The sequence below is a fragment of the Pholis gunnellus genome (genome assembly GCF_910591455.1).
Source record: "Pholis gunnellus genome assembly, chromosome: 21".
Classification (NCBI taxonomy): Eukaryota; Metazoa; Chordata; class Actinopteri; order Perciformes; family Pholidae; genus Pholis; species Pholis gunnellus.
This window is the reverse complement of record NC_136548.1, coordinates 9011765-9038300: the sequence shown is the minus strand read 5'-3', so window position 1 is coordinate 9038300 and position 26536 is coordinate 9011765. Positions and strand designations below refer to the sequence as shown.

At 45.9% G+C, this 26536-nt stretch overlaps 1 protein-coding gene across 1 annotated transcript; it reads left to right on the top strand.

Moving 5' to 3' along the window:
* On the top strand, positions 1 to 24987 carry ntn2 (netrin 2; the record flags this gene model as incomplete). The annotated part of the gene is made up of 6 exons (XM_079183091.1): positions 1 to 1051; positions 11928 to 12116; positions 17812 to 17961; positions 20224 to 20277; positions 24435 to 24509; positions 24602 to 24987. The coding sequence occupies 6 exons, from the start codon at positions 1 to 3 to the stop codon at positions 24985 to 24987; spliced, it is 1905 nt and encodes a 634-aa protein (XP_079039217.1).
* Positions 24988 to 26536: the final 1549 nt, after the last annotated feature.

Sequence of the window (26536 nt, the reverse complement as noted above, 5' to 3'; positions counted from 1 at the left end):
ATGAGGGAACCCTGGAGGTGCCTGCTGGGCCTGTGCATCCTGGCATGCTCGGCTTCCACCCACAGTGCCGCCAATCCCTTCGCAGGGCAGCAGACCCCGCCAGACCCTTGCTATGATGACACAGGCGCAGCCCGTCGCTGTATCCCCGAGTTTATTAATGCTGCCTTCGGCAAGGAGGTGATGGTGTCCAGCGTCTGCGGCCGGCCGGCGTCCCGTTCCTGCAGTGTGGTGGAGCGGAGCGACGATCGGCCCTCCGTGCGCACATGCCAAATCTGTGACGCGGCTGACCCCCGCCGTGCCCACCCCGCCTCCTACCTCACCGACCTAAACTCGGCGCACAACCTCACCTGCTGGCAGTCAGAGAATCTGAACACCTCGCCGCACAACGTGACCCTCACCCTTTCACTCGGTAAAAAGTTTGAGATCACCTACGTCAGCCTGCAGTTCTGTTCCCCGCGACCCGAGTCCCTGGCCATATACAAGAGCATGGACTACGGCAAGACCTGGGTGCCCTACCAGTTCTACTCCTCACAGTGCCGGCGCATGTACAATCGGCCCAACAAAGCATCCATTACCAAGCAGAACGAACAGGAGGCTGTCTGCACAGATGGCCACACTGACCTCTACCCGCTGTCTGGAGGACTCATTGCTTTCAGCACTCTGGATGGACGGCCCTCGGGCAAAGACTTTGACAACAGCCCCGTCCTTCAGGACTGGGTGACTGTCACTGACATCCGCGTGGTCTTCAGCCGGCCCCAGCTACCCCGGGAGCTGGGACTGGGGGCTGGAAGCAACAGCGGAGGGAGGGACGACGACCCCATGGCGGTGACGACAACGCTGCCTACTTATTTCTATGCAGTGGGAGACTTCCAGGTGGGCGGGAGGTGTAAATGCAACGGACACGGCTCACGCTGTCTGAAAGACAAGGAAGGCAAACTGGTGTGTGACTGCAAGCACAACACAGAGGGACCCGAATGTGACCGCTGCAAGCCCTTTCACTATGACCGACCGTGGCAGAGGGCCAATGCCCGCGAGGCCAACGAGTGTCTGCGTAAGTCTTTACCTCGATCTGTCATTCTTTATGTGCTTTTAACACGTTTCAGTTCGTGTGATGTGGAACATACGATAGATTTCTCTTTAACAATACAGACAAATATAGCACAACAGAATTCCTAAGAGGACACACAATGGCTCTGTTACTCTATGTGTTGCATTGGTGATGAACAAAACAAAATCATAGAAGTTATCATAGAATTAATTTATCGTTGTAGATTAAATCAAATCAGTCATTAGGGAAATACCCTTTGGCTGTTTTGACAACCTGCTCCTTCTTCTGCTGCACAATTCTTAGTGCATGGAAATAAGAAATGATTTAAGTTTGATTATTTCTTTGTTGGATAGACTCATGGCCTCTTCACCGCCCGCTCTCAGGATTTGGACATCAATGTAACACAAATAAGATGTGTACACATTCACAGAGGGAAAGAGAAGGAGTCGGAGAAGAAGAGATTTAACTGTGGTGACCTGTGTTTGACGGTTATGGGTAATTAAGAGTCTTGCCAGAACACACCGGATAGGTTTGTGTTTGTACAAGTGAGGAGTTCTGGTGGCAAATAGTGTTTGAGCTTGCAACTTTGGCAACGTTTCTTAAAACCATGAGGCCCATCCTTTTCCTTGCATTTCCCATCAGCCCCTTCTGTTTACCGTTGCTCGACAGAGAAACAGCCCAATTCTTAACAAAATCATGATTTCTGGACTTGACTGTGAAAAAAACCCCTCTTTTTCACAAGCACGTCTAAACAGTGGGTGACAACAGCTCGAGTCATTGGCACACCGCTACAGCTAAGCCATCCAAGAATGTTTTTTGGCAGTGTTTGCCTTCACCTCAAGACATGCTCTGTAAAAGTCATCCAGACGTACTCTGAAAGCTTGCCAAGTAAAATTATAGCAATTTCTCTGGCAATTTTTGTTAATGTAAATGGATTACATTTGTACTGCTTGAGGCCTTAATGTGATATTTGGTCCGTATATTAATTTCATGGGTGTACAAAGGTTTTAGACGCATGCCATGTTAGCCATGTTTTCAGCAGGAATACGTTCTCTAATATGTGGATGTTTCTTTGGTGGTCATTTTAACAGCATTTCTATGTTAGTATAAATAGACATAGGTGGAACTTAATTCGGGTCAATTTTGCTTGTCATAAAAATTTGTTAGCGTAGGAAAATAAAACCATTTTAGAAACCACTGTCCCCATTTTAACCTTTCCCCCGTAATGAAATAAAATTGCAGCCGGAGAGAAAAAAAAACAGGAGCAGAACATTGAAAAACAGTTTGTGTTTTTCTAACTTGTTATAATTGCCCTGTGAGCTGGCATGAGATCATATTTAGCATTGAACTGTGCCAGATCTGTTTAAAAGCGACAGAGAGTGACAGAGCCAGAGGAGCAAAGCCAGTTTAGCCTTAAACCGGCCGATGAAGCCAACATTCCCGCTCTCTGTGCTCTGAAACCTCTCAGGCCAACACTACCTAACTTTGACTTCTCATCTGTCCTTGACACCCTCACTTACTCAGCCCTCAGATACAAGCACACACTCACACACTCACACACTCACACACCTAGCTCCTTCTACAACAATATCCTGTAAATCCCTCAGTGTTTTCTTGCTCATACTTTGTGCACACGCCCTCTTTCAAATGTCCCGTTGCTGTTTCCGAAATGTTACACCCGCTTCCCGTCGAGCTCTTCTCGGCGGGATTGATATGTCACTTCCATCCACAATTCCTGGACTAAACAGCCCGGCTGCACTGGCCAACTCTGATGACCTAATCCCAGTGTTGATTCGGGGCAGTGAAAGCTTATTGCAAGTTGCACGCTATACCTGATCACACATCCGGACAAGCCAAAAAGTCAGTCCCAGATGTCCCCAATTTTATGTTCCAAAAGCCTCTTTACAGCTTATTCCGGTAGAACTGGATTCCAACATATCCTCAAAGTAGCAGGAGAGCCTTTAAATAAGACTCCCCAGTGTATATTAAAACCCATTCTTAAAATGCATCCGTCCCTTGTTGATTTCTCCGCCTGCTTTTCTTTCTGATGCGGTGCAAAAAAAGGCGGCGGGCTGCCGTGGGAGCCACTGTGGTAGCGAGGTAGAAGTATTTAGCCTTGGCAAGTGCGTGAGGGTGGCAAGTTACAGATTCAAGGAGTCCCTTAGGTGTCACCAGAGCTTTCATGAGGCCCTGTGGGTGTTTGGGTTAGAGGTAGGGTCTGAGGGGGCCGGGCTGAGCTCATGATCCTTTGTGGGGTGGTGACGGGGTTAAGCTGACGAGGAGATGGTTTGTGGGTAATGACGGGTTCAGAGTGGGCAGATGTAGAGCCAAATCAATCGCTGTTTCACGGGCTAGCTCAGAGTCTGTCAGTCCTTGAGAAAGCATGTGCCTGGAAGCCGACTTCACCACTTATTCACACGTTACTGTTAAGATGGTTTTAAGTTTTTGCTCCCACTCGGACCAGTCTTGACTTTAATCTTTACCCTGCACTGCAAGAACATTGCTTCTAACAGGCTGGTTTGATTGTTTGCTGGTCTTACTAAATGTTTGACATGCACCGCACCAAGATTACTGTCTGCGCTCTTGGCAAGCTTGTGTACTGTCTCCAGACACAAGCCATGCACACACACGCCCCATCTGCCGCCTCCCTCGCTATGAATCCGGCCTCAAGACATCGGTTTACAAATCCCTGCTCTAGTAGTCGGAGAGAGGGCAGCCTCGTAAAGGAGCGTGTCTGTTTGTATTGAGGGAGACATGATGGAAAAAGCTGTGATTTATCTGCCCGGAGTTTGAGCCACGGGACAGAATGAGGAAACAGATGGATAAGAGCTATTTGGTTACTGGTTGTGATGGAGTATTGGCTTTTCTGCAGGCATGGGTCGATGCTGAAATGTAAATACTTTGTTGACTTAACAATGCGAGACAGTGTGTCATGCTATAATAGAGTCTGCCAAAGTCACTGCATAAGATGAAGTGGCCTCTTGTGGAGTCAACGACAATGTGACATCCTGAGTAGTTGATCATTTATGGCGGTGTAGGAGCTCTCTACTCTTGGCCGTGTCTGCGGTCACCATGGCCCTGTTTGGCTGAGGCACCAAGCTGTTCTATTCTTTATCCCTTCCTCTGCCTCGTTCGGACTCGGCCGGCAGAAAGTCCAGAGTACTGCTCTGGGACGCTGCGAGCCCAGGGCCAGACACCATCCATCCCTAATGGACCAGTCAGGCCAGGTCTGCTCCCAGTGTTGCTCCAGGCACACTGGTATGCATTCATAGGATTAAACACAGAGGTCATATGAAGGCTGTTTGAATTGCAATTTGGGCTGATTTGCCAGAAATGCAGGTGAGCGGTTATAGTCGCGGGGCTGGGTGTTCCTGCTCTGCTGCAACGACTGGGTGTGGTGTTGAATATTTTTAATAGTAGGTTTTGACATATTGAGTCCAATGGGGAATGAGTGATACGGTATTCTGTTTTTGCACAAGAAGAGGTGTTTCCTTTCAAATTAAATCAATCAACCAAACAAGTATTCACTGTAGACCCTCATTTTACACCAGTCCACGTCATCACCTGAAGGAAATTCCCACAAATTAGGTTTTTACGTCTAAAACGTTATTGCCTGTTACATCATAGATGTTATTAGATCGTGTCTTCCACACTAATGAATGAGAAGCAGAACAGACAGATTTTGAAGTCAAAAAGCCACGTCACAACCCTCTCAAACCTTTTCGTGGTTTTCGGTGAGCTCAGTCTCTGTCTTTTGGAAACTATTAGCTGGAATTAGGGGGAATTTGACAGATGGGTTTCTTAGGGAGCGCAGTGCGGATCCAACAGAGGTGTGTGTGTGCGTGCGTGTGAATGTGTGTGAATGTGTGTGTTCGAGGAAGAGGCCAGCCAGGAACACATGCTCAGAAACAGGACTCAGAATAAGCCCTCAGATCTGTACAGAGCTGTGGAAACTCCGAAGACCACAGAAGCACAAACTCTCTCTCTTTTTTGTTTTTCTCTCTCGTCATTTCCCTCACCGACGAGGGGCAGATGTGTTTTTTTTTTTTATGCTGATTAGAATTTCAAAATAGGCCTCCATCCTTTCACACTATTTTCCTCCCTCCACATCTCCTAGCTATGGCAAGCAGAGGTCAGGCCCGTGTTCCAGTCGTAGAACAGATTTGTCAAGACACTTCTTCGGCCCAGTGATCGAGAAATGACCTCATTCTCAAACTAACCGCACCTGAAACCGTGGCGCAGTTTGTGAGTCTGCATGCTTCAATCGTGGCATGAAGAGGAGCAGGATTTGCGTCCTTTTGTTCCTGCAACACAAGGTTGTTGGGTCTTAGGTTAGATCAAAGTTAACCTCACTGGATTGCTTTGAATTTCCACGTTGAACCCTTAGAATCCAGCACACAGCAGCCCGAAGGCCAGCTGAAATGTAGCTGTCTATCTCTAGAGGGCGACGCGATATGAAGCTCAGTGAAATGCCGAATATAGACTGGTATGGATGAAGAAAGCCAGAGCTGCCTTGATATTACATGTATGTGCCTCGTTCCTAATTTCGCTAATTGACTTAAAGACCCTCCCACCTCCGTCGCCTGTCGCTGGAGGCTAACAAGGAACCGACACTTCAATTACCTACAGTGGGACACACAAATGAGGGGGGGGGGGGGGGGGGGGGGGGGCGCGAAAGAAAGTGATTTTTTAAAAAGGAAACCTCCTGTGCTTTTAAATAATTACACAGCCGAGGAATGTTGTTCTAAAATCAACAGCCCTATGAAATGATGCCTCTGGGGTGGTTAGCGTGAGACGCAGGGGCTGCTACAGAACAGCGAGGCCAACAAACATGAGATGTGTGTGTGTGTGTGTGTGTGTGTGTGTGTGTGTGTTTGAAGCAAGAGTAACCTCCCTTATCTGGCTTAGCCAACAGGGTTTGGTCCCTTTGATTGGTCTGTACTGTAGCTTTGCTTTTATTCCGTCTGTCAGTTTTGCAACTTTGGTCGTCGGCCAATCCACAAGAGATTGATGCTTTTCTCGTTCCACGAAGCCACCCGTAAAGGCCCTCTGGCAAGCAGGGAACACAGTGAAACAAATGTTAAGGACAGCAAAGTGTCAAATAACAACGTAAATGTCAGCCGGGTTAAAGCGCTGGATCCCTCGGAAATGCTCTGCGGCTGCCTTGAGGCCCAGTGTGTAGGTGTGTGTGTGTGTGTGTGTGTGTGTGTGTGTGCGCGCGCATGGGCATCTCCTTGTGCATTAGCGAGAGACGCATGTAACCTAGTAGTGCGATGTGGCGTTTCATCCCCGTGCCAAAGCAAACTGGTGGAGCTGCAGCGTGCCCACCCTGCTCTCCCTGCAGGCCCCCATCGACTCTCCCCCACAGATGGTAGCAATCACCTCCCGAGGTGCCCGTCACCGCCGGCACTCTCTTCCCCTCTATCCTTGTGTAACTGACTCTTGTCAAAGATGAACCCTCTGCCTGGACTAACCCTTCTGCTACCTCTTCTTTTATTTATATTTCTCTTTTTGCTGAAATCAGCTTTATTTCTTCTTCTCTCGTTCGAACTCTCTGTGTTTTTAACAGTTTGCTTCTTTTTTTATGCTGTCGCAGGCCCCTGTGCTCTATTGCCTGAGAAAACATGTGGTTTTTGGCTGCCAGCCGGTGTTGCTGGTGGCAGCACGATTCAGAGGCTGTTAGGAGAAAATATCTCTTTTTTCTTTTTTTTTTTAACAATGAGTGTGTGATAATGGCTTGGCTCCCTTTTCTAACTGTGGTTTGTCTGACTGTGGCTGACACGGTTGCGGTCATTGTATTTGAAATCATGTGCATGTGTCTCAGCACATTCATGTTACTGTATGTCAGTTTTCGGGGGCAGTATGAGTCAAAGTAGAATGAATTACAGCTAAATGAATCCCTGACAAATTAAAGGGGCACTCCATCGGTTTTCACAGGTAAAGATTAGTTTACTTGTAAAAAAAGAGAGTACTGCTCAGCCAATATGTGGCTCTGAGAAAAAGACCCTTATGATGTCATCAGGGTAATCTCAAATTGGGCTCATTTAAAAAAAACAAAAAATGACACAGTGTTCGTTACTGTAGAGCCCAGCTTCTTATCTTAATGTTTTTCTCCTCACCCTGTCATTTGACCTTCCATGTTACTGCTCTGGGTTGCCCGTCGTCAGCCCAGGACTCTTTTGCTTTCTGTGCATTCACATACAAGCTTACGTCACAAGCTGACCAGAGACAAACATTAGGCTTTCCCTCAACAATTCTACTTTCATCTCTGGCCGCAGAGGTAAATTTACACAGTAGGTTCCATCTGTCACTTCTATTTCTAAACCAGCCCAGGCATTGCATGCATCGCCCAGACTGGACCTCATGGTTGTGTATGCCAAGAGTCATGGCAGAAGTACACCTGATTTACCTCGGTTTTTTACTGATTCACCGTGATAATTTGATTCCACAACAGTCGTCTACTTCTGCCCCTTTGCGCAGGACTGCAGGAAAAAGAGCAACCGAGGCAGACAGAGAAGGAAGGCAAAGAAGGGAGACAGATAACACTGTTTAGATGTGGGGAAGTAAAGTGGACCAGAGAGAGGGAACAGAGCTAAAAACTCAACTCACCACTGACACCCCCCCCCCAACCCCCACACCCCCCCCAACATGGCAACCCTCCAGGCTAATCTCGTTAAAATCTTTCTTCGCCTGATGCCATCCAGAGAGAGAAACGGGAGATGTAGAAAAGGATGGACACAAGCAAAAGGAGGGAGAGGCAACCAGTGAGAGTATTCAAGATGGGGTCTCATGAAAGTAAGAGGAGAGAGGGGGGAGGGGGGCTTAGGGAAGGGGTGGGAGAGGAATTAAGGGGACTCTTAGTTCAAAAGGGCTCCCAAGTGCCGGCTCTTAAGCCCACGGCGTGATGCTAACCGCAGAAACCAGTGGAGGGCGGGGAGGGTCGAGACGTGGTGGCTAGAAGTAAAAGATGTCTGTGAGGAAGAGAACCAAAGAGCAACTGGTTCTGAAGGGGCTTTGTTCCAAAGAGGTAGAAGCTCCTGCATGCCCACGTAATGCACACAGCAGGACTAGTTGTAGTTTCCTGTCAGTCTTCAGCTCGGAGTTCTTAAATCTTTGTCGCAGCTTGTTGTCCACAGCTCATTAGAGCCGGCGTTGTTTAAGTCTCACTTTTGTTTGACTTTCTTTTTTTTTTTTGCATCTTTGTTATTTGATCCATGTCATTTGTGAGCAGTTACTAGAAGAAGTGTCTGTGTGTGTGTGTGTGTGTGTGTGTGTGTGTGTGTGTCCACACTGTACACTGCCTTGGCTCTAATGAGGAGCTAATTAACCGGGTGTCCCCCCCCTCCGGTGCCCTGAGCAGGTGGCTGGAGCAGCCAGGCGGAACTCAGCCCAAACACACAGACTCACAGTGAACACACACACACACACGCATACACATGATGGAAGGAGCCCGTATAGCAGAGCCTGTTTGGCCAGGCGGAGAGGGCACCCAAGGGGGGGGGGGGGGGGCTGCAGCAGGTCTGGAGAGCAGCCTGGGCCAAGAGGGGAGAGGTGGCGGTGGTGGACGAGCGGCCCCTTCGATTTGAAAGAACCAATTTTAGCCATGGGATTTGGGTTTTGCACAGGCATCCAAAATCAATTGGCTGTGCATACTGGCTTGGCTTTGGAGCTGAAGGAAAAATGAGGTTAGATTTATCCCTGACATATGGAGGAGAGCCGAGAGGTGGTGCACTCCACAAACACACTTGCATTTTATTTGTTGAGTGCAGTCTTTACGGGCCAATTTGTCATAGCCGACGTGACAGACCAGTCCGTGAGCTTGTTAAGAGCACATTTACTTGTTAAGGAACCTGATATGCAAGCTGAGATAGAACAGTGGTTTGTTCTTCTGCCGAAGTAAGATCACAAACTGAGATGTGTGCAAACTGTGTAGAGGAAGACATCGGATAAAAACAAGGCATTTACTCCGGCAGTTATTCCTCCAACATTTGCATTTGGCGCTGTTCATTTTGATGACAAAGTGGTGCAACTGTTCTCTACTCTAATATTTTCCGAGGGGTTTCTTGCCATCCCCTCATTTATTTTTGCTGCAGCGTCCCTCTGTTTGCCAAGCCCCGTTGCTTGTGTTTGTCGTTTGATTTCCACGACAACACGACGATCCAGATTCACGCATCCTCAAATTGGACACTGACCCATAAAGGAGCCGCGCTTACTGGGCGATCTGTTCCTTTGCTGACTCGCCACCGCCCACAGAAACACTGAAGTGTCCGATTAGTTTTTTCTCCAACAGATAAGAATTAGAGTTTTTTTTCTTCTTGCAGCGCAATAGTGAGGCTTTGATGTGTTAATTAATTGAAAAATGGCCTTCAACAGTGTTTAGTTATCCCTGCTGAGCCTAATTTGGGTGAGGGGGGGGGGTGCTGCGGTGGTGGGGGTATCAGATTGGGGGGGAAGGTGGGGAGTCGGCGTGTGTGTGTGTGTTCACAAGCACTTCAAAACAAACCCATAAACATTCCAGGATCCTTGGGCAGCTGCAGCTCCGAGCTGAAGTTAACTGCACACAGTATGTACAACATAGAAAACACAGACACGGAACCTACTCGAGTGCTTTTTGCTTATTTATTATTCTCAGTCAACCTTAGATCACATTTTCATTCATGTTTTTTTTTCCCTTGTCAAAGAAATACCAAACTACTATTTCTGTCACTAATTCGACCTGTCTGTCACAGAAAGTCTGGCTGTTGTTAAAGCCATCACCGCTACACATGTTAAATGATTTAAAGCTTGGATTCTGGAGCTTTCTCTACATTCTCCACACTTGAACATATCCTCCCTACTTCAGACTTTGTTGGCCGATCTTGTTGCAAAGCGGCGAATCGAAAGGATGCCATAAGAGGTACCGTCGGTACTTCAGCCGGGGAGAAAATGTGATCCATCGCTTTCATGTTCGGCTGCGAGGTGTTAATGGACACAAGTGCTCACAGCTGTGTGTGTGTTTGAGACGCTTGATCATAATCACAGTCCCCCCACCTCGTTCTTGCCCCAGCCGCTCACCGGAGCTGGTGTGTTCTTTGTCACATTCCCTTCAGAAGAAGTCGGGCAGGCTCTTAAGTTGTTCACATGCTCACACACTAGATACACACACATACACACACACATGCACACAGATTCTCATCAGTTTGATGTGTTTTTTCAGTTAACACACGGACTACTTAAGATAAGAAGCTTTGTGAAATATGTAAGCATACTTCGGTATCCTACACATCTCTAGTTTTCTCCAGGGTCAAAGGTCAATCCTCCTCTTGAGTTTACCAGTTCACGAGAGCACACCAAAACATCCAGCGGTGTCTTCACACAAACGGCGCTGCCTCGATACGGATCCATACATGAAGCGGTGTTTCATTAACTGCAGAATTCCATACAAATTGGGCCGAGTAATAACCAGATGGAATTGGGAAACGGTCTGGGAATGTGCTCCCCCCCTTTCCAGGGTCTGAAACCAGGGAAAACTGGACCTCTCCCAACCTGGTGCCCCTTCAGCGTGGATGGAGGTTACATAGCGTTCACTGCTCGCATATTACTTGACATATAAGTCATTCTCCTCCTGCGAGAGAGCCACGAGTCATTAACAGTCATTTTCAATCAACTGCAAGGAGCTCATCTAACGTTCTACAGATCATTGAGCTCAGTGTAACTGCAGAACTGACCTTGACTGCAGCAGGATGTGTCAGCTAGTGACGACGAGGAAAGAGAATTATTTTCGCTGCCTTTTCTCATGAAAGGTCTTATATTTCTATAACGGCCACAGTATTGTACACAAAGTCAACTTGCATAAAAGCCTCCCAGTCCCTCAGCCAGTCTGTCTTTACTTACTCCCCATTATTGTGTCTTATTCTCTTCTAAACATCCATTGTTATAGCATTTTTCTCAATAACACTCCCACCAGAATAATTAATATCACCTTCTGTTGTGATGCCCTAATAATCCTTATTTTGCCATAACTGTTGACATTCTTTGAAAAGCAGCTTTGCTGGTGTTTACCCCTTCCTAATTTATCTGGGGATAACTTTAAGATCCGCAGCGGTCGTCTTTGAAGCCACGGCCAAGACTTCAGGTCCCAGGTCTGACTCTGATTTAACCAGCAGAGGGTCTGGATCAAACTTTGTTACATAAACAAGAAGGGCAGGTTTCTCATTGGGCCTCTCAAATGCAAACCCAAAATGTAGAGAGTGAACAGAGTTCATGAATAATGTCAGAGCTGGTGAATGTGGTCTAATAGGGAGGAATCAATGGAAAAACTTGTGAGGCGAAGAGACATAAAGAAACCGGCTGGATTTCAAGTGGAACTGGGAGGGACTGCGAAGAGATATCACCTCACTTCCCATGTCCCATATATTGCGGCTCGCCTCATTTAGGAGACAGCCAGCTCGAGTCCATTCCTTTTCTGAATCGCTCTCGCTTTTAATAGATCTTATAGGAGTCTTCGCTCATCAGTGATTCATGAAATTAATGTCTCTCTATCCAGTGATTAATAACTAATGGGCTGAGAGAAGCAGAATTCATTAATTATGAAATGGAGAAAATGAGCTCTGCAAATATCACTTTTGATTGATGAGTTCTGGAATAGCAGCCAAGCACAGAGCCGCAGTGTAGGTTATACACCACTCTCTATGATACCGCCTCACTGGAAAATCTCTGCCAGCTCTCTTGTGATATACTGTATAGTAAGCATACGTTTTACTGCAATGCACGCCGGCATGTGAACATTTCATCTACGCCGACTCACATTTAGACTCTATGAACATAAATACTGTGCAGATACTTTTACATTTACTCACCTTCGATCCCACCGCTGACGACTTTCCTCCTCCCTCTGCAGCGTGCAACTGCAACCTCCACGCCCGCCGCTGTCGATTCAACATGGAGTTGTATAAGCTGTCGGGGAGGAAGAGCGGAGGGGTCTGCATGAACTGCCGCCACAACACCGCAGGCCGCCACTGCCACTACTGCAAGGAGGGCTTTTACAGAGACCTGGCCAGACCCATCACCCACCGACGAGCCTGCAAAGGTAAAAGTCCATTAGTTAATGCAATGAGTTTGATTAATTGTTATTTTTCAAGGTGGTAATCATGATATTTTCTATGGTGCTAATTGCTGTACTGTTTTTTAAAAATCATACATACACAGTGGTGATCACTGCTCATGCAGCACTAAATACCCAGTTCTTCTTCTGCTGTCAGGATTAAAAAAAAACGTGTGTATTTTTGCTGGGAATAAATTATGAACAAGGATCACTTTGTGTCGCATCAATCAGTAAGAGATTAGCAAAAATGTATATTTATTTAAGCTCCGTTTGACTTTTCATTTGGCAACGTGCTGTGCTAAATGTTTACAAAATGTTCAAACAAAAGCTGATGAAGACATTCTAACCCTGCTTATACTTGTGTAAATATGTCTGAAAAAACTTTAAAAAGTTATGATTGGAAACATACAGGGTCATGGTAAGTTTTAATAGAAAAATATCAGCATGTCTAACTTGCCATACCATAGCAGAGAGAAACGAATTGATACTATGCCCGAAGCTTTTCTGGCTGTCGCACCAAATGTTTCCCCCATACCACACACCACATATAATATTATCACTTGACCAAGGCATTTCTCCTGGAAAAATGTTTTTACCCGTTTATTAATTCACATTTGCAGTGAATATCTTTCAGCCTAATAATACGCTGGAAGCATTTCTCTCCTCCTACTGGACCCGTTGCAAAAATAGCACCAGTTTCCACTACTTGTTGCTCAGGAAAGTATTCAAACCAATAGCAGAGAGAAAGCGTTTTTTTGATCCTGTTGATCCTGATGAAGGTAAAGAATCACTTCCAGGAAATGAGAAACAGCATTAGCGAGAGCAGCCAACGCTCATAGCCGTAAAGATCTTTCGGTTGAAAATCTCCCACTGGCTTCCGCTCAGTTTTCCTTCTGTAGCCGACCCAAGCTGCTGTAACCGAAAACCACGAGGTTAGAAATGGCACGGTATCAGGCCGCACTTGCCCATGTTAGTTGCGCTGAGATGTCGTGCCATTCATCATGCAATGGCAAAAACTCCACAGTTACTTAAATCGCATGCCTTTAAAGCTGAAGTCATTTGACCTGCCGCTGCACCAAAACACTGGCAGAAATGCCCTCAATCCTGACAGGAGATCAGCCCCCCCCCCCCTGTGCTAATTGTTCCCTCTTCCTTCATTTCCTGCAATACCTGGGAGTGTGACGCTCTCACACGTACGCAAGCCCCCCCCTGACACTGCAATTTGTCCTTATCAAAGCCTTATGATCAGGTGGTAAACAGTTTATCTCCCCTGCCCCCCCCGACAAAGGCCCCAGATGTGACGGAAATGAAAGTTAACGTCTGAAAAGCCTCTGCTGAGCGTCTGGCTCCATGATTGATCAGAGCAATTCCGCAGCCTTCTAGGAGCTGTCATTTTCCTCTGCCTCGGCCCCTTGTTCTGTTCTTTCACAGCCCGTGATTGTTTGTAACCATCCTCTTCCTCTTCCTCCCCAACTTCTGATTTCTTTCACCGTGACTCACTACAAGCCTGTAAAACCACTGTCTTTTTCTCTTACCATGGCGTCCCTGATTTCATTTTTCAGCTCAGATTCTTTTGCTCTCCCTTTTATTCCCATGTGTCGGGGTCAAGATAGAGGTCAGAGTTGCGGTATGGCTGAAGGGGGTCACGTCTGAAATGGATTTACAACAATAAAACACAGGTGTTTTCTAAAGTCGAGACAGGAGTTGGGAGGGCTCTGAGAGGACACACAGGCCCATGTCTGTTTCTAATGATACCTGCTTTGTAGATGGGTGTCCACACACAATGTGTGGAGTATATGAGGTGGGGTAAGCACCCCTCTCCTGCCTTCATCGCCTCCACTTCTTACCTCCCACGCACACAAAGCTGCAGGACTCCTGCTCTCTAGAGTTCAAATGCCCAGGCACCAGCCTCTCCACGAGCCCTTTACTGTGTCACAAGCATTAAAACAGCCAGCAAAGTGAAAGAAACATGGCAATCACCACATGGCCTGGCTGCAGTATATGAGCTCTTCACAAGGTTTTTATGTGAATCCAAGCCATGCAGCTGGTATCCGTTGACCACAAGGAACATTGATAAAAGGCATTCAAACTGAGGCCTCGTGAAGAAACGCCGGCCAACATAAACCACATTGACCGTACGTCTCAAATATCTTTCTGAAGCAGGGCATGAGGATCTGTGGACAGAAAAATGCCGTTATGCAACCTAATTCTAAGGGTAATGTTAGGTTAGTAATGTATAGGACCTGGCAGAATAACACCAATTCTCTAACATTAGTATCAAGGTTACCCAGTACATGTGACCACAAGATCTTAATCTCAGGTGTCACTGCGAGGGAGGAGCTGTTCAATTGATCTTCTGTTTATCAATCCTTCAACATAGCGTTATTATTTCAAACGCTAAAATAATGGTAGCATCTATTCAAAAAAGAGTTGTTCACGATTTATTTGTGCCTTTAGAATTACCTCATTCAATCTCTTGATTTAATGCTATGTGAACTCATGGGATGGTTTATAAATAGCGCGCCACTTTTAAGGACATTTCATCATGTCATGTCAAACATTTTAAGCTTTTCAGGTGTCATTTATCCGACTGTTTTCATTCCCAACTTGACGCACGGTTGCAGTTTCAAACACATTGTTCAAATTCTGAATTCAAACAAAACTACTTGGTTAGGTTGAGGAAAAAGATCGTGATAGGGTTGAAATAAGGATGTTTGTTACGTAAATCAGTATTAGTACAATGTAAATAAATCAACGGTGGCGGCGTCCTGGGTGAATGTTCTGTTTGTTCCATCCAACCTCCTCCCTACCCGGACTTTCTATGGTATAGCCGCGGCATGAAATGACTCCCAAAAATCTAAAAAAGAGAAGCAATAACACACTTAATGACTTAAGAAAGTGGCATGTAATTAAGTTGTCATTTTGTGAGAGCAGGCTTTTTAATAACTACATATTTTAAGACCTTTATTTTCACAATGAAGTATACCGATGTCAATAACTGCAGACAAAAAGCAGTCCTCGCAAGTGCTTTAGCCCATATGCATGCACACATGCACTGAGCAACACGAATCAGTTAAACTGAGCCTGTCAAAGGACTACAAATCCCAACGCAGTGCCTGTCACGTCTGCAGTCGCGAAGGCTTGAAAAGTCATCAACCTCTGAGGACGTTTTTACTGCTTCTTAACTGGCCCGAGCCCCTGCACATAAAACTTCAGAAAAGCAGTTCAAGGAGGAGAGCTAGGGGGTGGAGGTTGACACCACCACCCCCCATACCCAGCCCGTTCAGATCTGGCAGTTGCTGCTTTTTTTTTCTTTTCTTTTTTTACTGAACAATGTGGACTCTGACAGTGAACTCAAATGTCTCAACAGCCTATGGTTGTTTATAAGGGAAGTGAGAATGTTACTCACATCTTGTTCATGTTGACGGGATTGAGATGGTAGCTTGTGCTGTTCAGTGATCAGCCGGGAAACAATGGCCACATGTCTCTGCAGGCATGACAGACCAACTCCAGACTTGTATCAGACAGATCAAATAACGGGGGGTTTATCCCACATGTGCTTTGGACAAATCATTTCACAGGAACGAAAGGGGGGGGGGGGGCACAAACTCCAGGAATGACAAGAGTTTCTCAAATGGTCCTGTAGTTCCTGGTAACAGTGGCAGGAGTGCTGACTGATGAGGGTGGGTACGCGGGTGAGGATTTAGGTTACGCGGTTGGCACGGAGCATCAGACACGCAGTGGGGAGACCCTTGTTGACTTGACCTCTGACATCCTGCCATATGCAGATGTGTATTCCCTTTAGGTCAGTCAGGAACACTTACCAACTGTCATCCAAAGCTCGAGTTTCCATGTTGGGCCTACGTGTCTCAAACGGTGGGGATTTTGCACGGACACCGGAGCATCAGATTTACGTCTCTGTGCACAGCTTCAAACAGCGCGCAGCCACTTTGACACCTGTGGACCGGTCGGCCTCGCCGGGAAAAAAGGCAAACGTGTTTCTGAAGATCTGAGCTGCAGTTAATCCCTCTCCACCCCGCAGCCAGACACAGATGATCACTCTTGGGTCAGTTTCCGCCTTTTCAAACCCTCCCTTTGCCCAGTCAACAGGTGGTAGGGTCCTCAGGCTCTCCTCTCTTGTAGCAGCTCAAATATGTCCGGCGCAAATAAACACATTCACAGTTCCGTCAAGTGGTGGGAAGAAACCGTGGCATGTTAGCAGCTGCCTTCTCTGGCAAACCCTGTAAAGCACTGCTGGGTTACCGGGTTTTTCCCCAAAGTGTAATTTTGGCCTTTTTCTTGTCTTTTCTTGAGAAACCTGGACAATTACAGCTATCCTGTTACAGTCGAGTCACTCTTTGCTGAAGTCATTTTGCACCACTGCGCCTGTTTTTCAAAGACGTGCATCGAAAATAAGGAAAGGAGCAGAACGTTCACCTTGCATTTTCACGGTTTGTGGTATTTTTGGCAGCGTGTCAGTAGATGAGACAGGAAATTAAACTTTTTCTGCACTCTGAATTGTTTCGTTCTGGACGGAGAATGTCCAATTTGAAGTGAAAGCAATCATTCACACCTCGGAGGACTGCTCAAGAAGATGTAAAAGTCTTACATTTGTTTTGATATGTCACTGATGTGTTTGTCTGGCTGGATTGCTGTGAAATGTTAAGTATGTGTTTATTACTCAAAGAACAAATGTGTGTTTATTTAGTGGAGTCGGAGTAGCCACAGTTTGGTTAGATTCACTGTTGTTTATGCTGTTGAGCCGGAGGCTGTGTTTGGACTACGCTGACGCACTGTGCCTCTCACTCACTACCCGTTTCTCTCAAATCCTCCACTACATTTCTCACTCTCTGATATCTTGCCCTCTCCCTGTCATCCTCTTTAACATCTTGTAAAGCTCTCTCAGAAGGCTTTGGACCGACACGCCAGCTCTTGTATTAAACAGCTCTTTAAACCCCCCCCCCCCCCCAAAAAAAAAGAAAAAAAGCCTCACGTTGCTTAAAGGGGGCTTGAATAAATTGCCTAGAACCAGCAAAAGTCGTAAAGCCTTGCCAAAGCGAGGTGACCGGAGCATTGCTTATTGCTGTTGGCATTTGTTGCAGCGCATCAACTGAACTTTTGGGAAGTGATGATGAAACCGCAGTGTGTGTGTGTGTGTGTGTGTGTGTGTGTGTGTGTGTCACCAGGCAGGCACCGAGCAGAGCCGAGAGAGAAGGACACAGTGTGCCTTTCTTGGGTCTCCCGACAGTGTTGCACTATAACTGCATTACCCCATCCCCTACTTGTCACCTGGCGCCTTCACGTTATTTCTCTCATTCACAGAAGTTATTTCTCTCATTCACACAAACATACACAGTGTTTCTCCTTGCGGTGTTCGGGGAATCCAAAGCACAGAAGCCGACAGGAAAGGGCTACCTCACGCCCCGACGTCTTTAGCCAGACATTCAGACCTAATGCATATTCTGTTGTCTGCTGGCAAACAGATACAAGATTTAATCCAGTACCCTGCGGAGACTCATTATATCCGAGGAATCAGTGTCTTATGTGTGTGTGTGTGTGTGTGTGTGCCATTTTGGCAAACATGTTAAATGAATCACCATCTAATAAACTTTCTCCCTCCCTTCTTTCTGATATCACCACCCTCCCTGCCCCCCTTCACACCTGTCCCCCACCCCCCCAGCCTGTGACTGCCACCCTGTGGGCGCAGCAGGCAAGACGTGCAACCAGACCACAGGCCAGTGCCCCTGCAAGGACGGCGTCACCGGCATCACCTGCAACCGCTGCGCCAAGGGCTACCAGCAGAGCCGCTCGCCCGTGGCCCCCTGCATCAGTGAGTGACTCAACTGCACACACATCTATAGCAGCCACTGCACGACACTGTCTTCAGCTTGGTAATTTAATCATCTTGGCAATGAGTCACTGCACAAAACTGTTAAACACTGACGAGGCTTAATTCATACAATAAAGATGTGAACTACACTAAAAGCAGCACATACTCAAACCAGTGAGATATAATTGAAAGCACACTTCCCTGTAGCCTAAAGTCATTCTGGCCCTCTGACAGGCACACCCAACCCAGACTCTGCACTGCATATATACAGGACATGTGTTCTCTGGGTTTGCATTGCCACCGAAAATGCAATGATCATTTTGATAGAGAACAGCCCAAAACGTGTGTGCAAACAAGTGCCCAGATGTAAAGTCAGGCAAAAACTCAAACGTGATCTTTTTACGAGAGCTGGTGTGAGAACTCAAGACTTTTGAGACGTTTTTGTTGTTCCACTTGCTGTCAATGATGTATAGTGTGTGTGTGTGTGTGTGTGTGTGTGTGTGTGTGTGTGTGTGTCTTCTAGTTGCAGTAGTTTGCATGTCGACTACATCAGGTTTTTAATTTCCTGTGACAAACGTGTGCGTGTGGGTTATTTTCATGCAGGCAATGCGTAATAGAGGGCAACTTTCCACCGCACTGTGTGCCAGGCGGTACGGTCGCACATTGCACACACTCACGAGACAGCCTCCACCAAAGCAAACCGTGCCGCCCAGTGCCGTACCCGAGCCCCAGCCACACTGTGCCACATGGTGCCGTGTTGTTTTCCCCTCACATGCGGCTCCAGTAGCAGATGGCGGATGGGCGAGAAGGAGAAAACAACTGTGGTCATGGATGGCAGACCCCATTTATTTGAGTGCCACTGAACCATCCCAGTGAGAACAAGAAGAGTTGCGTATGTGCGTTTAAGTACATGCGCTCATTTGGATCCATTACGTAGAGCATTAATGACAACTGTGTGTGTCAATATGGCCTCATGGTGGGCATCGTACCTCCTATTGAGGCTCCTAGATCCTAAGACAGAACTAAGCCCATTAAGCAGCCAATTAGTATGATGGCAGCAACCCTCATCTGAATGATCCTTTCATCATCTGTCTGTCTTCACAAGATGTGGCCATGAGGGCACACAGACTCAAAGTGGCTTCTAGCAGCTGCGCCTGCCTCCGCAAAGCCCAGTGCCCTTGTTTGTTTTTGTTGGCGGGGTGTCCATAATTTCAGAGACAACTGCAGCCTCCTCCCCCTCCCCCGTTCCCCACCGCCAACACACTCCCACTCGCTCGGTTCAAACCCTCAACCTCCAAATCCAATCAAAAGCAGATCCTCCTGGGTGGATTCTAAGCCTGCGTTCCAGTAACTCTGTTTACGGTAAAAGCAGAGGGCCCGTTGTTAGCGTTAGCATTTGTATTGGAAAGTTGAATACGGTTAGAAGAGAAGTCCTGGAGGAATTCCACGAGGCACTTTTTAGAGTAGCCAGCGGGCACAGCGAGGGTGGGCTGCATCTGTCTCAAGACGATCCAACCTAGATTGCCCCCTTGCCATCTGTCCGTCTGTCTATACATGCTTGCATGGGGATTACACAGCAGCGTTAACCCAGCATCTGTTAGGGGAGGACGAGGACTAATCTAGTGCAGCCACCTTTCCATTTTAATCAGTGTGCCTCAGATGTATCAAGTGTGCCGACTTTGAATGGATTGACTTCTCCAAACTGGATTACTGGGTGCAGTTGTGGTGCGTCTGCTGAGTTTGGCTCAGACTTGGTCCTCTGACCTCTGATTTTTTTCATACACTTATACCGTCACAGGATCTTTCAATGTATTCCTTAAACATCACAGTGAAACCACCACATTAGTCCGTGGAATGCATGGTTCATTTGAGCCCGTCTTCCCTCTCACCACCAATAAGTTATAAGTATCTCTGTCAGTGTTTATCTAGCATGTCTGTCTGCAATGTCTTGTGTGTTTTGATGTGTGTACTTGACAAATGTCACAAGCCTACAGTAAGACAACCCTAGCATTTTCTCTTATTGGCCTTGGTTAGCAAATACACGTTCTACTTCTCAATACTAAGCTTACCCTCTTCATTTTGTTGTGGGTTTATCTATTTATTCACAAAACTGCCCATACCAACCCTTTTATTAATGAATTCAGACATACTTCTTTGACCACACATGCACTCTTACATACAGCCAAATCACGTAGACCATAATTAATATATGGATTTACATTTAACCAGCAAAAATAAGTTTGTATTTCTTGTGTGTTTCAGAAATCCCAGTGGTCAACCCCACAGCTGTGGTGAGCAGCACAGAGGAACCAGCAGGTTAGTATTCGCCCTCGCCCATAAGCACCACTGCTTTATTAGAGGAACAAAAATATATTTTTTTATATTTCTGGACTTTTAAAGTTTAAAGTTAAAGTTTTAAAGTGTGGAATAAATATTAATGAAGGGTGGGTCCGCTCTTTTGAAGTTCGGCAAATAAAAACGAGTGCACTGGGACCTGCAGAATTTTTCCATTGTCTTAAAAAACCTGTGTCCTTGGCACGGTTTCCCCCAACCGCTAACCTCAAGTTAGTGGAGCCTCGCTGTGCTCAAAGTATAGCTGCAGCTGAGAGCCAAGGCCAGCAGATAGGCAGCAGAAGTGATTAGTTAAAGTTTTAGCCGGGAGATTTAGTGGAAGGGAGAGTTTTGAGGCGTGAAAAGAGTGTTGGCAAGTGGCTGGGGGGAAATTTGTTCAGTCTCTCCCTCTAACTGTCCAATTTAAGCTCCGGTCAATTACCCTCCCTTTATTTTTCATCCTGCGGGTGATTTGAATGGTGGTGTTGGTTTGGAAATGTTGATTCATTGGTGGGTTTATAAAATATATCATCACTCAGGCGGCAGATCACGCCCCCCACGTTGCCACAGATACTTTACTGAGCTAGTCAAAGCATATCGTTGTATTGTTCAAAAACAGTTTGAGGGGTAATGATGTCTTTAATGGCTGATACTTCACAGGAAAATATTAAAGCTGAAGGCCAAACACAGTCAATGAACATCGCATACAGTTACTATACCTATTAAATCAAATGTTATCGAATAAATGTTTTTTATTAAAGGAAAGGTTTGACTTTTGGGAATTAACTTATTTGCTTTCTTGCCAAAAGTTAAATGAGAAGGTCTATATACCACTCATGTTTATGCGGAGGATGTTGTAAATTAGGTTATTAAGCACAAAGGCTGGAAGAAGATGTAATCCAAAAGATTGTTTGTACAAATTAGTGTTTGTCAGATATTTTTCTTTTATTTAGTTTTAGCCCTGCGTCAAATGTCCTTTTTCAGTTTTTATCATATTTAATCAACCAAATCCTGTTTGTTTTTTTGTAAAGTTTTAGTCTAAAGTTTAGCTTTCATTTAGTCAATGAAAACTGTTTACATTTGAGCCTTTTTTCATTATATTGAACATTTCAGTCAATCTATTCTCGCCAAAATATCGCCTTGTTTCTTTCTTCCAAGCCCTGTTGTTGTCATTGATAACTTTAAGTGAGCAAGCCATGTTACTCTGAGTCCTCCTGGACACGCTCAGTGTGCTCTGCCACTGTCGTCCTCATATGGCTCACAAAGAACAGGAAACGGAACTATAACTATAGTTTTCGTTAACAAAATGAACACATATTAAACAAAGGAGAGACAACAGATTGGTACCTTTGGACAAAGCCAGGTGAGCTGCTAAGCCAGCCGGCCCGCTGGCTCCAGCTGCATATTTAACGCACATGAAAGCAATTTTGATCCTCTCCTCAGACTCTCAAGAAATATGTCTAAATATTTCCTTAAAGGGGAATATTCCTCACATTTGCAGCTTCTTTTCTCATTTGCGACTTCTCTCACTCTGACTCTCGTATGACTTGGGCCTTTGAGCCTTTTTGAAAAACAAAAAGAATGCACAGTCCAGCTCTTTCTTGCGTTTACTTTCTTGTGTCTACTTCCCTGGGAAAATGTTTCGGGGTCTCAGAACAAAAGAGTTGTTGATCGGCAATTCACCTCAGGCTCTATACCTAACACACCAGAGCATTCCCCCCCCCCCCCCCATCTTTCTCCTTCCTAAACTACCATAGAACGAGCTTCAACATCAGAAACCCAAGGCCCCAGAAGGTTTTTGTGTAAGGGGCGGTGGGTGCAATTTGTCCTTGTCATGGCACAGTGAGCGGGGCTCAAAGGAACGAGGGCATCGGGGAGCCCCGGAGCCAATTGTGAGTATTTTCAGTGGGCCGGTCTTCTGGGTCAGTGGCCGGTTCACCGAGAGCTTTTCCAGGTGAACAGCCAGCAGTGAGTGACTCTTCATGGGAAAACACACACACTGTCTCCCAGCCAGCGTTTTACCACTGATACCTTTAGGCCAGCCACTGTATACCACACACACCCACGCACAATGTGGCAGTGATCTAATGAAATCCATGCACAGCTCATACGAATGCTTGCCTGTCACAGTTGCATGCACACTTACATGATAATGATCTGCACATGAAACCACACGCTCACATATAATGAAAAAGACCTAAAGCAAGCTATGATATTCATCATCATCTATTTAAAGTATGTGAGAAATGTACAATCCACATATATATATATATACACACCCACACACACCCACACACACAAAAACACACAAATCCATCCACACGTACACCTCTGCAGCCGTCCACATCTACACCTTCACTCATCGTTTTTTTAAAGTCACCCTGTCTGGAGGTTATTGGAAGCTGCCATCTGCTCTCTCTTTCTCCCTTTCCTTCCTTGTCTCTCCTCTTTCTGGCTAATAAAATCTGCAGCGCTCTAATATACAGCCAAGCCTCCTGGACATTTTTATGGGCTCCTTGGTTCCCCAGTTTCTTTCTCCTCCTTCCATTGCTCCATCCGTCCTTCCTTGAAAAACGAACGATGCAACACCCCTTCTCTCATGCAACCCCAGAAAGCGTAATTTCTCTCTCTCACGACCGTTTTCTTTAATTGCCGCATTTTACGTCCGGCAATTTTATTTGGTTTGCTTTGGGAAGCAACACGACTGAATGGTTTTCCTGTTGAAGGCAATGAGAAGCCCGACCGCGGATGCCAGTCCAGTCCACCAGCATGTGGCTTTTCAGTTTCATGAAACAAGTGAGCAGCACGGTCAGCTCTTCGTGTCCCATCACTAAAACTAACCGGAACCATGTTGAGATATGACCCTTCTGGCATTCTCCACATTTTCAGTCTATCATTTGCATTTTTTATTAACTTTGTGACCTTCTCATAGTTTTGTAATTGAAATAAGTGGATTCAAAATCCGACGGTTCATAAAATCCAGTGGCATCCAGTCAAGTACAGCAGAGCCTTGCTAATGATCGACAGTGTCTCTTTCTGTCTTGTCACCGCTCCAGTAGCAGTAGTTACCATGAGAACAATTAAAAAACACAACACAGTGCTATACATTGTATCAAGGATACTTGTTATTGATTGCTAAAATGAGCACTTTTGAAAGTTAATTTAGCTTAGCTTGTCTTTGTTCTCCATTCCCCTCTGCTCTCAGCTCATGGAAAACGCATTTCGTGATCACAGAGAAGCAAAGCTTTTAACGTCGAGATGACGAAATATATATTTCAGGATCGCAAAAGAAACAAACTAGGAGAAATAATAACATGCATGTGTTCTATCTTGTTGTACAGAGTCATTTTATAAATTCAAAAATGATTGACATTTGTTGTTCTCGTTGAAGGTAAAGTTTGTGCCATTGAGTGTAGAGATGTGAGGCTGCAGCCAGAGACAATGTTGCTTCAAGTCCCATACTGAGATAGGTCACTGAGGTCCATTTTAACTGTCACAATCTTAATTATAACACCTCATCCCTGGTGCTATGAATGGTCAATGGAGGTCATCTGTCCAATGTGTGGTCTCAGTCGTCACGCTGGCAGCCAAGGTCTATTCACATCCATCCAACCATGACCTGCTTCCACCTCGCTCTGTCTTTACTCAAGACCCCCGAAAACATGTCAAACTAAACACTTTTACAACTCTGGTATGTTTCAACCGGCTGTTGCAGCGGGATTTGTCAAAAGTTGTATTTTAGCACACAAAAACCAAACCAAGCCCAATGTTATCCAACCTGCTCCAGTCTCTCGGTCCAGTCGGTGAATGTAGGTACAAATGATCCAAAAACGTAGACGTGCATGTGCTGAATCAAGCACAGAGGGGTTTATTTTGATGCTTTTCAGTGTGCGTATTGGTGGTTTCACAGCACATAACAGTTTACGGGGTTTTGTCACACTAACTTTGCATTGCAGATGTGGTGGTGCTGCCACAAAAGCACCACATAACACGCTATGAAACCTAAATTGCAACACAATGACGATTCAAATTTCAAAGTGTGTAAGTGTCCCATTATGTGTGTAACATGAGTGTCAGTAAGTGTTGTGAAGTTGCAGCCTGCATTACAGGAGTGAGTGACGGTTTCCCATATGTTTTAGCAGATTGTGAGTCCTATTGTAAACCAGTGAAGGGCAACCTGAAGATCAACATGAAAAAATACTGCAAAAAGGATTATGGTAAGAGAGGAGGATTAAATATCAACCATAGTTAATAAATGTACTGTGTTTGGAGTATTGGCCTGACTGTGTTTTCATGAATGTGTCCTCAGCGGTGCAAGTGAACGTGCTGGACATGGAGACTGTCGGGGACTGGGCGAAGTTTTCGGTTAATTTGGTGTCTGTGTACAAGAGCCGCGGCGAGCCCTTGAAGCGAGGCGACAACATCCTGTGGGTGCACATGAAGGACCTGGCCTGCAAATGTCCCAAGATCCAGATGAGCAAGCGGTTCTTGGTGATGGGCGGCAGCGACGGCGGAACGGGCACAGGGACGGGTCCGGGGGTTGGTCCTGGCGGTGGAGCCACCAGTCCAGGGGCGGAGCACATGGGCCTAATGGCTGATAAGAACAGCCTGGTGATCCAGTGGAGGGACGTTTGGACGAGACGCCTGAGGAAGTTCCAGCGCAAAGAGAAGAAGGGGAAGTGCAGCAAAGCGTGATTGGAAAGCGGCGTTCCTCCCCACCGCTCCCTCCGTCGCCCACCTTCATGAACCCTTTACCCCACCATCTCCCTCTCCTCCCCCTGTCTTCCCCCTTCACGGGAACACTGCACATTAGAAAGACTGCATGTACCCTACCTGTTTTAAGGACCGTTTTGTGTATATTGTATAATTATTTTCCTTTTTTTATTTTTCAAGGTGTGTCTTTATGTCAGTTGTCTTTTTTTTTTTTGTCCAATTGGTTTGCCTTAAAAAGGGACCATTAAAAAGGGTATGAAGTGTAGACAAAAGCAGACGCCATTCCCTCCCTCGACGACGACAGCAGAAATGTCCACTCGTCCCCCGACGACGACCCCCTGACCCTCAGCCTCCTCTTACCGTCAACACCGACTGTCTCCTGCCACTTTGTTTGACACATACCACACTTCACACACTTCTCTGTGGATTTTATTCAACAGTGTTTGTCACTGGCGGATTTCAAGTAACAAGACGAGCTGCAGCTTGTCCTCCTCACGTTTCATTGTTGAAACGACTTGGATCAGCAATTCAATCAACTTTTGCTGTTAAAATGTTCCTAAAAAAATGGGGCCTACTTGCTTTAGGTCTCAGCAGTAACTTCTACAGACTGTACCTATGAAACTCTTCTCCCGTGAGGAACCAAGGGCTCCCTTTGCAGGGACGTTTTTCCACAGCAAACCTCAGTCTCAACACCACTGCTGTTGCCATCAGACAGCTCTCACAGAACAAACTGCTCGTGTAAGCTCTTATATCTGCAAGTGTTTGATGCCACTGCTCATAGTAGAGTTTATATTCTCTGTGTGGCTACTTTTATCCCATCCATCCATATCCCAGCCCTGTCCTTATTTGAGATATATCTTTTTGTTTCATTTTAGGCAGAACAAACCCTGTTAGCATGTGTGAGTCACATACCAGGCCCCCGGGACTGTGCCTCTTCACCACTAGTCCCTCTCATGAGTGATTTATAAAGTCATGCCTCACCATCATGACTCATTGCTTGTCACTTTTTCTGGAAGAAAGATTAAACGGTGTGGACAAATGGCTGGAATTTCAGAACAATACCAATATTTCCAAGGAGATCTTTTTGCTTTATGGATGATGTCTTCCCCGAGGCAGTGTCCTTCCAGATGTTGCTGTGTGGCCAGTCTCATTTGTTTGTATTTAAATGTCTGAACATTTTTCGGATGCGTCCAGTGACTGGCAGACTTTTGTTTGTCGAAATAAGAGATTGAAACGAGAGTTCCTTTTCATGCAGTAAAAAGAAAACAAAGTCGGATAAACAGCATAATCGTGTTTTTCTCTAGTGTATTTTGACAAAATGAATGAGCCTGGAAAGTTTTTAGTGCTCACTGATTGTATTATGACATGAGAGGATCATATTTCATTCCTCATGTGCTTTGTTATGTTTGCATGTTTGTGGTTTTTGCTGGTCCATCAAAACCTTACAGTGAGCAGTGAAGAACTAAACTAAAATGAACATTGAGATCCAAAGGAAAACTTCCCTAGTTATCGTCCCCCACTTGCCTACCCT